This window comes from Triticum aestivum, chromosome 6B (genome assembly GCF_018294505.1).
Source record: "Triticum aestivum cultivar Chinese Spring chromosome 6B, IWGSC CS RefSeq v2.1, whole genome shotgun sequence".
NCBI classification, from domain to species: domain Eukaryota; kingdom Viridiplantae; phylum Streptophyta; class Magnoliopsida; order Poales; family Poaceae; genus Triticum; species Triticum aestivum.
In genome coordinates, this window is record NC_057810.1 from 512,542,692 (window position 1) to 512,554,008 (window position 11,317).

Consider the following 11,317-nt stretch of genomic DNA (forward strand, 5'->3'; position numbering starts at 1 on the left):
TATCTTGCCAAAGCCCAAGTTTATACAATTTGCTTCTCTAACTACAATGTCAGTACATTATGCTAGGTATGTGCCTCTTTAGTTGCCTCTTTCTGCTTTGTTCTGTGTTTTCTGTTTAGTTATGGGGTGCCTTACTGTTGTGCAAAATTATGGCCTAACTTTACTGGGCAGAATTATGGCCTAACTTCACTGTACACTTGCAATCTTTCTCCTGCATGATCTACCAAATGGTGTTAAAATTTACTGGGCAGAATTATAGACTGATTAGATTTTGCAACTTTGGGGAATAAGTGATATGTTCAAATAAGTTAAAGATGCAATCTGAGTATTAACATTATGAAGTTTTGAACAGGTCAGGATGGCAAACCTAGGGAGTTCAGGCACCATGAAACATAACTTCCTTTGCCATCGGAGAGAAAGAAGACGGTAGGCGCGCTCAGGAGATGACGCAGCAACAACCGTCGAGCGGAGGTTGTGTTTGGAGGCGACCAGCAGAGGCTGCAGCTCCCACAGCTCGCGTGCGAACGATGTGGCCGGACGACGATTGAAGCGGCGTTTCTGTTTTGGCGGCGTGCTTTCACGTGTGGATGGAGCTCGTACGCCAGGAAGAACTGGCGTCTTGATGGAGCTCGTACGCCAGGAAGAACTGGCGTTCGTTGGCGGGTCGAAGAAGTTTGATTTTTGGTCGATGGACCTCGTCCTCGTTCGTGGGTTGCGGAGCTGTTTTTTTGTTGACTGGGCGCGATCGTGGGGTTCCATGGACTTATCGTTCGTGTGTTGAACTGTGGATCTCGTACGTGGGCTGAGTTGTTGTATTTTTTTTTGCGGGCGCTGAGTTGGTGTTTTTTCGTACGTGGGCTATGTTGGTGGGCTGCTGCGTGCGTGTGGGAGTTCGAAGGGAGGGGGATCGAACGAGGTCGAACCATCACGACGTTCGGTCCCGCTTTAATAGTAGAGATTCGGAACTCCCTGTCACGGACCCGGAGACCGTTGACCCGAAGTCGTGAAGCATTGATAAACACCAACTCGGCACGGCGCAGCCATTTCCCCCGAATTTCCCCCGTCATCCCCGGCCACTTCCTCAGAGCCCGCGACGCGCTCACGCAATGCGTTTATAGGCAGCCGGCCGCGGCATTCATTACTGGCGCCGTCCGAGTCAGCGGCGATGGAGGCGCACAGGCGGTGGGACACGTCGGGGAGCGGGTCGCGGTACAGCTTCAGGACGTCGGTGAGCAGCCTCGCGGACATCGGCGGCGAGATTGTGGAGGTGGACCAGGCCGGCGGCGAGCTGGAGGCCGCGGACAGGGTGTTCGTGGCCGTCCCCGGGGAGGTGAAGCACGGGAAGAGCGCCCTGCAGTGGGCGCTGCAGAACCTGGCCAAGGACGGCGCGCAGGTCGTGGTGGCTCACGTCCACCGCCCCGCGCAGATGATCCCCATGAGTAAGGCTTCCTTATCTTCTTAGGTTATTTAAGCCATGAATTTCTCCGAGGAAGAAGGTATCCCCGAAATCGGATGCCGATGCCATTTTGATTCTCAGTGAATGTGCGGTTCGTCAAATTGAATGGTTTTGTTTTGTTGGTAGTATTTTCTATTTTGCTTTGGCCAACAGCAAGCCGAGCCAATGCTTAGACTTTGACTATGTACACACCCAACAGGCCTTGAAGTTCGGCAACACATTTGCTTTCTAAGGAAAAGCACCACCATTCGGTGTCAATCTAGCATAAATTCGCTGCAGTATACCGGAATCAATATTGCACAATTTATTTGTTTTAGATTCACAGGGTTGCATCAGGCATAAATATTCGCTAACCATTTAACTGAAAAATTGCGTCCTACCTTTATGTGGCCATTTTGCTTGGGAGTTCAGAGTAGACTTAACAGGATTTGTCCTTGTCACATTTTGAACCCCTTGTCTTTCTGTTCTTCCAGTGGGAGCAAAAATGCACCATACCAGGCTGGATCCAGAACAGGTCAAGGACTACAGAAAGCAGGAGCTAGAAAAGGCATTGGAAAGGCTAGAAGAATATGTTGTGCTATGCACAATGCTAAAGGTTTTCTTCCCTACATCTGCTACGTCTCTCTCACGGATAAACTAACCATAATCAAGGAAGATATCGTACTGCCCGCCTTTAGTTCGGGCATCAAACCGACATGAAAATTTTCTGGGCTTTTTGTTTAGGTGCAACCAATGGAGTGTGGTGGCAAAATTTTTTTTTCGAAAATTAGCTTCAAATTTGAAGTGCACCAGAGAAAAACAATTTCTCATTCTTGTAACCTTTTATCACATAATGGATTCTAATTTTAAATTTTATACATAGGTAGAGTACAATGGAAGTGCATGCCGAGTTCGTTTTAGATTTATTTTCATGTTTATTTGGTGCCTCAGCTGACTAGGTTAGATGAGTGTACCCTAAGGATGGGTTGTGCATGATACGTTGCCACTAAGTAATCCAGTATAAACTAACAAATAGGATAACTTAAGAAGCATATGTGTATCCCTATTGCAAAGTTTTTTTTTACCATTTTGTTTTCACAGGTCAGTATGAGAATCTGCTTGTACCATTTTGCTTTCACAGGACAGCTGTGAGAAGATAATAATTGAGAAAGATGATGTTGCTAAAGGACTTGAGGAGCTTATTGTTCTTCATGGCATCACCAAACTTGTCATGGGAGCAGCTGCAGACAAACATTACTCAAAGTATGGACCAAACACCTTGATAGTTCTCTTCTAATGCCATATTTTCGTAGTTATAAGATCTGCAGAATATCATCAGAATGAAATGATACACCGCAAATCTTGCTTGTTCCTGATAAGTACCAGTCCGTGTATGCTGCTAGTAAGAAATGAGAAACAAAAAGGCCTTGACATTTTATAATATCAAACCTAACATTGATGGCAAAATTGTAGGAAAATGAAAAGACCAAAGTCCAAGACAGCAATCATACTAATGGAGGCAGAAGCATCACCATGTAAGATATGGTTTACTACTTGTAAAGGGCAACTGATATGTACCAGGTCAGCCAACAGCCTTAAGATAGGCACTTAGTTTTCCTTTATATGGATCTCAGTAGAGTGCATTGAGCAACATATGAAAATTAGTTTGCCTTACCTGTTAATGGATGAATGCTGCAGGGAAGCAAACACAACCGTTCCTATGATACCACCATCACCTGCATCGACAGTTGCATCAACATTATCAGCAAGCAGCCTTTCCAGCCACATGAGATCAATTACAATCCACCAGTCAGAGAGCGAAGCACCAAGCTCAAACGGAAGTCCACAGCAGAATCTGAACAGATCGAGAACAGAAGTGATGCGGCATCACTCTCGAGGAGCTGGCGGTACAGCACCTCAGCTATTTGAACCTTTTGAGCTCAATGTGAATACCAGGCCAACAAGAACACCATTGAGTTCTATGGATTCCTGGGGTGAATTTGGGAGGAGATCACAAAGCTCCTGGTACAATCTATCAAGGAACGATGATGCAATCAGTGTCTCCGAATCAGCAACACATCATCCAATGCATGAGTCTGACGATGACCACTTTTCATCTCCTTTTCATGAGCTCGTACGTATCACCTACTGTTCTGTCGAAGTCTCACAATATTAATCCCAAAGAAAGAACTCCACCTAATGAAATGCAACAGATAACTGAAGTGTTTGAGCCATACAGGAGAATCCAGGTGCTGATGCGGAAATGTACGGTAGACTTGAGGAGGCTCTCCGCGAAACTCAAGAATCAAAGAAAGAGGTGTTCGAAGAATCAACCAAGCGCCGAAAAGCCGAACTTGATCTGCTTTCAGCTCTTCAAAAGGTAACTGGCTCTGAGTTCTAACCCATAAGTCAGTTCTTTTAAGGCGTGTAATTTCAGATTGTAAAGCGCCTGCACTGAAACCAACTAAAGACAATCTAATCTTACAGGCCAAGGAGTTGGAGAAGTTGTATCATCACGAGATAAGACAGAGAAAAACAATCGAGGAGACACTCGTGAGACAGGCGCAGGAGCTCGAAGCAACGGAAATTCAGTGTGACACGATATACGACCAACTACATGATGCAGAAGAACAGAAGGCCGTGTTGGAGCAGCGCATGACCGAGATGGAGTCTGCTCTTAGAGATGGCGAGGAGAAGCTGGCCTCAAGCAAGTGCCTTCTCGAAGCGCTCCAAGCAGACAAAGAGAAGCTGCAACAAGAGAGCGATGCCGCGGCAGCCGCAGCTGAAGAGTTGCGCCAGAAGAGCGAGCAGAGAATTTCTATGGCGACTGAAGCATTGAACACCAAGTTCTCCGCCGTTGAGCTCGAGCAGGCAACTCGGAGCTTTGACGAAGCACTCAAGATCGGTGAGGGCGGGTTCGGGTGTGTCTACAAAGGCTCACTTCGCAGCACAACCGTGGCTATAAAGCTGTTGCACCCGAAAAGCTTGCAGGGCCAGTCAGAATTCAACCAAGAGGTAATCCTTCAGTTGATCATCATTGGCGTCAGTTCACCTTCACAGAGTCGGTCATGTCTGATCCTGCAGTCATAAACGCCATGGCAGGTTGCTGTCCTCGGCAGAGTAAGGCACCCGAACCTCGTCGCGCTGATAGGGTCATGCCGGGAGGCGTTCGGCCTGGTGTACGAGTACCTCCCGAACGGCAGCCTCGAGGACCGGCTCGCGTGCGCCAACGACACGCCGCCGTTGACATGGCAGGTGCGCACCAGGATCATCTATGAGATGTGCTCGGCCCTGACGTTCCTGCACTCGAACAAGCCGCACCCGGTGGTCCACGGCGACCTGAAGCCGGCCAACATCCTCCTGGACGCCAACCTGGTGAGCAAGCTGGGGGACTTCGGCATCTGCCGCCTGCTGACGCAGTCCGGCACCTCCACCGCCGCCACCACGCTGTACCGGACGACCACCCCGAGGGGGACCTTCGCGTACATGGACCCGGAGTTCCTGTCTAGCGGCGAGCTGACGCCACGCTCCGACGTCTACTCCTTGGGCATCATCATCCTGCAGCTCCTGACGGGCAGGCGACCCCAGAAGATCGCCGAGGTGGTGGAGGACGCGGTGGAGAAGGGGGAGCTGCACACCGTCCTCGACCCCTCTGCGGGGGCCTGGCCGTTTGTGCAGGCCAACCAGCTCGCGCACCTCGGCCTGCGGTGTGCCGAGATGAGCAGGAGGCGCCGCCCGGACCTTGCCCGGGAGGTTTGGACCGTGGTCGAGCCCCTGATGAAGGCCGCCTCGCTGACTGCCCGGCGGCCGATGTTCGCTGCCTCTCCCACTTTGCCGGACGAGGCTTCCACGCCGTCCTACTTCGTCTGCCCGATCTTCCAGGTATGTACACCAGTACATGACATGACGATGCACGATTTTTTGGCGACCAAGGTTGCAAGGTTCAAACGAATCTTACCAAATTATTCTTCTGCCTGGTGGTGAGCAGGAGATGATGAATGACCCGCACATCGCGGCCGACGGGTTCACGTACGAAGCAGAGGCGATCAGAGGGTGGCTGGACAGCGGGCACGACACGTCGCCGATGACGAACCTGAAGCTCGCGCACCGCGAGCTCACCCCCAACAGGGGGCTCCGCTCGGTGATTCTCGAGTGGCAACAACAGCATCGGCAGCGGTACCAGTACCATGAGGACTGGAGATGACCAATCCTTGAACACGCACGAAATCCTGTAAATCATGTACTACGTACATAAAAGTTTGAATCCAACAAAATTACCGTTAGGCACAAAGAGCGGGGAGCGTCTCGTTCTGTAATCTTTTTCCTTTTTCTTCTTTCTTTTTGGTCTGTGACGACCTCCCGATTGTAAATTTGTAACGGCGTCTCCGAAGGGCAGCGCCTAATTCAGTTCATATGTATATAGACGTGTTTTATGATGTTTGTTCACTCATTTCGGTTCATATGTGGTCTATATTGAAATATCCAAAACATCTTGCATTTGTGAACGGAGATAGTACTATTTGTCAAATCTATCAAGTAGCGAGAATCGACAAGGGAGCTAACCCGAACTTCCCCTCCTCCTGCTGGCGAGCTCATCATACCAGCATGAGACCACCAGAAAAGACCAGCAATTGTAGAAACTTTGAGAGGAAAAGGCAGAGAAGAATAGAGATGGATATGCCTTGACAGTGAAATGCGCGAGAAAAGATGTACATGTGACAAAATGATGATAGAGATGAACGATGTTTCTGAAAGACATGCAGAACTTATTGCTACTCATGGCATCACCAAGCGTATCATGGGAGCGGCTGCAGACCAGCACTGCTCAAAGTATAGACCACACCGGCCCAACCCGGTGCTTTTCATCTTTTTCCCCGTAAAGGAGCTGATGTTTTTCTTATGCCAATTTATATTTCTAGAACAGGAAACACCAGTACAGCGGACTAACTGTATTTTCAGGACATGTGTTTCTTTTTCAACACAGTATTTCTACCTAGATACCAAATTTACCAATCAAATACACGGTTGCATGTTAACATGATATAGCTAATAGCACAACAACTTTATCTCTTTTTTTTTCATTTGGCATGTAGCTTACTAAGATAGCTCCAAACTGATGTGCGAGTAAAATTAAGTACAACAAATTGGCCTGCAAGCAATGGAGAAATGTATATGAGTTAAACTGTGATAGCACTTCAAGGAACCTAACGGATAACTCAGTATGTCCGATATTTCACATATTTTTGGTCCAGATTGGTAAGTATTGTATTTCTGGGACTTTTAAATGGAACCAAAATATGTTACAGTACCAATAATCCAACTCAGTGTAATTTGAAAACTGTATATGTCGCAATATTCAGATTAGCAATGATCAATCAGGGCGTCCACCTATATTAGTTACTGCTTATGGAGTTACAATCAGGAAGCAGAACATACGGACTGCATTTTCAAACTTTTAGTTTCTTTCCTAACAATCAGCAAATGAAGCATGCAGCTAGCAGGCTTAGACAGAATGGTTTCTTAGGTTAATCCAGACTTAGTGAACTACATAGTTACCACAATGCACAATTTATAGTATCTTCAAGTTTAGCTAGGAGACCAATTTATTGTGTTCTCAAAGAATTCGTGCAAATGGCTGAAAATCCGATCCATACCTGCGCAGCTACAGGGAAATGAATGAAAATCTTCCTGAAATATCCCATTCACCTGTACAAACCACAACACCATCTTCAGTTTGCAGCATTTCAAGCCAGATGAGATCGATGGCACTGAAGAATGAAGAAGTGAGCTCGAAAGGATATAATTCAGGCTCATTGTTTGAATCATAAATGAGTGACTGGGATTTTTCATTCAGGGGTGACTATCCTTAACATATTTATAGTGACTACTTTATGCCATTCTTGCAAATTGCAAAAATAGTTGTTCTAGATTATTTTTTCTTGCATTTCTCGACAAAATGATTTATCCTTGCAACATCATAGTATCGTTTTACAAGAAAAAGGACCACAAATTCGGTTTGTGGTTTCCAGAGTTGTCCATTTACAAAATCCAAAGGGTTGACAAATAAACCCGGAGATCTGTTTTGAATCAATACAATTGGCAATATCACAGGTACAACCTAATTTGTGTACTTTTAATAAATTACATTGTTTACGTATGTTAAAATTGCTGAAACTCAGTGGGATCTACACCGAAGAAATTAACCAATAAGATATGGGGAAGTGTGGATGTAGCAATCAAAACTGTTAGAACCACTTAGCTCTAGCTCTCACCCAGGACTCAGTGTTTTTCTCACACATGCACACAAGGAACTAAGATGAAGCTCTCAAGGTTTATATCATTAGCAACAAGCTAAGTATTTCAAACAGGGTACATGTCCTTTTATAGGACTACACAAATCGACTATGTTACCATTTGGTGACTTATAATAGCTAAGCAGCCGGCAAGGTCTGAAATCGGACCGGCGAGCATGTTATCATCAGGTTAACTGCAAGGAAATTTAATTAATGATCGGTCATGGCAAGAATAGAGGAACTAATTCATGGATAATAATCAGCAGAGCAGATATTCGATCTCTTAATTAGCAGAAAGGAGAAATGGTGAATGAAACTTGAGTATTTTCTCTCCAATAGTACTAAAATGTGCTAAAATATCTACACACACTTACATGATTCACTTCCTCGGCTGAGAAAACCATCATGAAACCAAGAAACTTAAACAGCTAAGTTGACCCCAATTCAAAGTATACAAACATTCTTACTAACATGGGAGAATTTTCTCCTGAGAACCTACAGGAGAAAAAACAATGATGTGGCTGATAAAACCTGAGTTAAAACATATCAATATATCTCAAGGTTATATTATGAACGGTTTTACACTTGGAGGGCGAAATATGAACCAAAACTAAAGTTGAGGGTTGTAAAGTAAACCATAAGACAAGTTCAGGGGGTATCACCCCAGACTTCCATAAGAAGAAAGATAAAACAAACATGCCCTGAAGAAATAGCATCGGAATCCTAACCATTTCAACCTTGCGCAGCTCCAACATGCAGGCAAACTGAGGGTCGAAAACATGCATGAGCACCAGGCACCGCAATGCCAGTCTGACTCTCAGGCAACGAGGTCGTACTCGTCGCGTGCGGGCGGCACGACGTCCAACCGCATCATGCTCCTGTACTGTGCCGGTATTGGGGCGCCCGCGCGCACGCAGAGCTCCACCACAGCCGGGGCCTTGCCATAGTACCTCTTGAGTTCGTTCGCGAGAGGCACACTGTCGCCAGCCGGGTCGCGGACGTGCCAGACATGGTTCAGGGGGACAATGTCGTCCACCGTGGCTTCCTGCCACGCGTGCTGGCCATCCCGCTGCTGATGCTTGCTCGCCTTGCACATCCTCACCTTGTGGCCCTTGGGCCCGACCTGCACATCTGGGCAGTACCCGCAGGTGACCACACTGTACTTCCTCATCAGCTTCACCGCGCCCGACCGCATCTCCAGCCAGGACTGCAGCGTCCTGGAGCTCATCTCCCTCACAGTGATCTCTTGTTCTGTTCGATCACCGGCATAGGCAGTACAAGCAGAACTCGTTTGAGGCGGCGGCAATGGACACGACCAAGCTTCAGGTGATGTTTCTGCTTCGGAGGAGCCGTCTTCTTCGTCCAGCTCGAAGTCTGCAATCCTGCCGTCAATTGAGTAGACTGGCCTTGCCCTCCTCTTGGTTGGGTATCGCTCGACGTCGACACCTGCCTGGATGCATAGCTCCAGGATGGCCGGGAGCCTTGGGACGACGTACTTCTCCTTGTGCACCACCCTGGGCTTCCCAACGCGATCAAACAGGTGGTAGCAGTATGGGAAGCCGAGGACGTCCCGTACTGTCCCCGGCCGCCACACGTGCAAGGAGTTCCTAGACGCGCTGTTGGGACCCTCACACGTCCTGATCTCGTGCCCGATGTCACCGATGTGCACCTCCGAGCAGAACCTGATCAGACACTTGACACCGTTACTCACACCACCTTGCTGAATCCAACAGACCATGGCTATGCAAAGCAAAATACATTGCCATTGGTGTGTGCATGTTTTCCCCTTACCTGCATCGCTTCACCGGGATGGCAGCTTCGCCTTTGACAAGGCTGGCGAGGCCGCTGAGGAGCCTCTCCCTTGCTCTGTGTACCCGATGCGCAACCTCGACGAGGTGCGGCACGAGAAGGCCGTTGGCGGGCGGGTGCTCCAGCACGCGGCACGGGGTCTCCTGCCGGGCCCGTCTCTCCTCCTTGGCCCTCCGGATGAGGACCTTCATCGGTGTCACGTACGGCTTCCTCTCCCATTTCCTCCCGGGCCGGGGCACGTCGGCGTAAGGGAACTCTTCTTCCTGTGGCTCCCTGCCGGCGTGCAGCCATCGTGTAGACGCTCTGAGAGGACGCAAAGACCTCAGCAGCGGTTCAGCTCTCCCACGCACGACTCGCCGAGCCAAAAGCCCAGCCGGTGGCATTTCATCGAACACGTTGCCCTCAGCGCAGATGCGCCGCCGGTTACAATCCGGGGCAGAAGGCAGGTCGAAGCGAGGGAGCTATGGAAGTTTGGAACGCGGCGGCTCCTTGGAATAGCAAGAGTGGCCTCTTCGGGTGCACCGACGGGGAGGGGCGCAGAGGTCCGGGCTGCGAGGGGGGCGGACGCCCACGCCCACGCCCAGGCGAAAAGACGGCGATCTGACGAGCAGCGAACTCAACTGGCGCGCGTGCGACGACACACGAGAGTGGATGCTCGAGTTTCGCCGGCGGGCTCCTACGGGCGGCGACAGGCGGAGGTGCGTGCTGTGTGGGGGTCCGGCGAGCGGCGTGGTGGCGCCGTAGTCCGGAGGGCAGCAGTCAGAAGTACGAGGGGTATTCTGGTCAATGCAACCACTCGGTTGGCTCCTTCCCCCGCCTCCGTCGTGGTCATATCCCGTAGTCGTACCCGAGAGTCCAGAAAAATACGGTCTCCTCCTCTCCTCATGCTTCCGGACGCTGCTCCCGGGGACAGCCCCGCGGCCGGATCACCGCCGGCGGCGGCGGCCGTCGCGAAGGTGAGGGTGAAGGTGCTGTTCTTCGCCCGCGCGCGGGATCTGACGGGCGTCGCGGAGTCCTCCGTGGAGGTGCCCTCCGGGAGCACCGCGGGGGAGTGCCTCGGCCGGGTGCTGGCCTCGTTCCCCAAGCTGGACGAGATCCGCCGCTCCATGGTGCTCGCGCTCAACGAGGAGTACGCGCCCGAGTCCGCCCCCGTCGCCGACGGAGACGAGCTCGCCATCATCCCGCCGATCAGCAGCGGCTGACCGGGACTGCAAAATGAAGAAAATGAAAGAGAGAAAGAAAGAAAGGTCTTCCTCTTTTCTTCGATACTTGTCTTTGCTTCCTGATCAATGTGCACGTTGAATAAATAATAAGTTGTGATGTTCGCTGGCATTTGTGTTCATCAATCATGTTGATGAATAATATGGTTTTGAATCTGAGAAGATACACAAAGCATGCTCGCGTAGTTGTTGTATGTGATAGTATCTTAATGTTCACAATACGGTTGATCGATAGCTAAAAAGGGCAGCTCGGATGTAGCTCCTGCTTTTGAACGGTCTGAGGAAGGGTCCGGCCACTTCGAGGTTGACCAATAGCTAGTGGAACTAAAATGAAAAATCTGGCTGAATTTTCTAGCAAGTATTAGTCCGAAGAAACTAACAGAGGAAGAAGAAGAAGCCCTGAAAGAGATCTGCGATCAGCTCTTCAAAGGGTAAGATGTTTCTTCATTGCCTCAGTTACTAACTGCAACTTCATCATAACCAAATGTGAATTGCCCTTATAGATTAAAGACCTAGAACATTGGTTTCTACATGAGATGAGAAAGCGGGAAGCGACAGCA

General features: G+C 49.3%; 3 protein-coding genes across 7 annotated transcripts; 2 read left to right on the plus strand and 1 right to left on the minus strand.

The window, feature by feature from the left end:
- Nucleotides 1-788: 788 nt before the first annotated feature.
- Nucleotides 789-5,940, plus strand: LOC123137715 (U-box domain-containing protein 33). Of its 2 annotated transcripts, XM_044557554.1 has the most exons (9): nt 789-1,439; nt 1,930-2,051; nt 2,577-2,698; nt 2,909-3,016; nt 3,134-3,569; nt 3,675-3,815; nt 3,923-4,450; nt 4,538-5,317; nt 5,424-5,940. In XM_044557554.1, the coding sequence occupies exons 1-9, from the start codon at nt 1,166-1,168 to the stop codon at nt 5,637-5,639; spliced, it is 2,727 nt and encodes a 908-aa protein (XP_044413489.1). In that variant the 5' UTR covers nt 789-1,165; the 3' UTR covers nt 5,640-5,940. The 2 variants fall into 2 exon arrangements, with proteins under 2 accessions (XP_044413489.1, XP_044413490.1); XM_044557555.1 differs by lacking the exon at nt 789-1,439 and having other exon boundaries at nt 1,991-2,051; nt 2,582-2,698.
- A 106-nt stretch (nt 5,941-6,046) lies between these two features.
- On the minus strand, nt 6,047-9,985 carry LOC123137716 (APO protein 3, mitochondrial). 4 transcript variants are annotated; one of them, XR_006468472.1, is made up of 5 exons: nt 9,520-9,985; nt 8,457-9,410; nt 7,847-7,922; nt 7,090-7,141; nt 6,047-6,584 (listed from the first exon to the last, which is right to left on the minus strand). XR_006468472.1 is itself a non-coding variant. In XM_044557556.1 (2 exons), exons 1-2 carry the CDS (start codon nt 9,918-9,920, stop codon nt 8,546-8,548), a joined length of 1,266 nt encoding a protein of 421 aa, XP_044413491.1. In that variant the 5' UTR covers nt 9,921-9,985; the 3' UTR covers nt 7,943-8,545. The 4 variants fall into 4 exon arrangements, 1 of the variants encoding a protein (XP_044413491.1); XR_006468469.1 differs by lacking the exon at nt 7,847-7,922; XR_006468470.1 differs by lacking the exon at nt 6,047-6,584 and having other exon boundaries at nt 6,609-7,141.
- Nucleotides 9,986-10,276: 291 nt separating this feature from the next.
- On the plus strand, nt 10,277-10,929 carry LOC123137718 (molybdopterin synthase sulfur carrier subunit). Its single transcript, XM_044557558.1, has one exon. It carries the CDS (start codon nt 10,422-10,424, stop codon nt 10,737-10,739), a length of 318 nt encoding a protein of 105 aa, XP_044413493.1. The 5' UTR covers nt 10,277-10,421; the 3' UTR covers nt 10,740-10,929.
- The last annotated feature ends 388 nt before the right edge of the window (nt 10,930-11,317 follow it).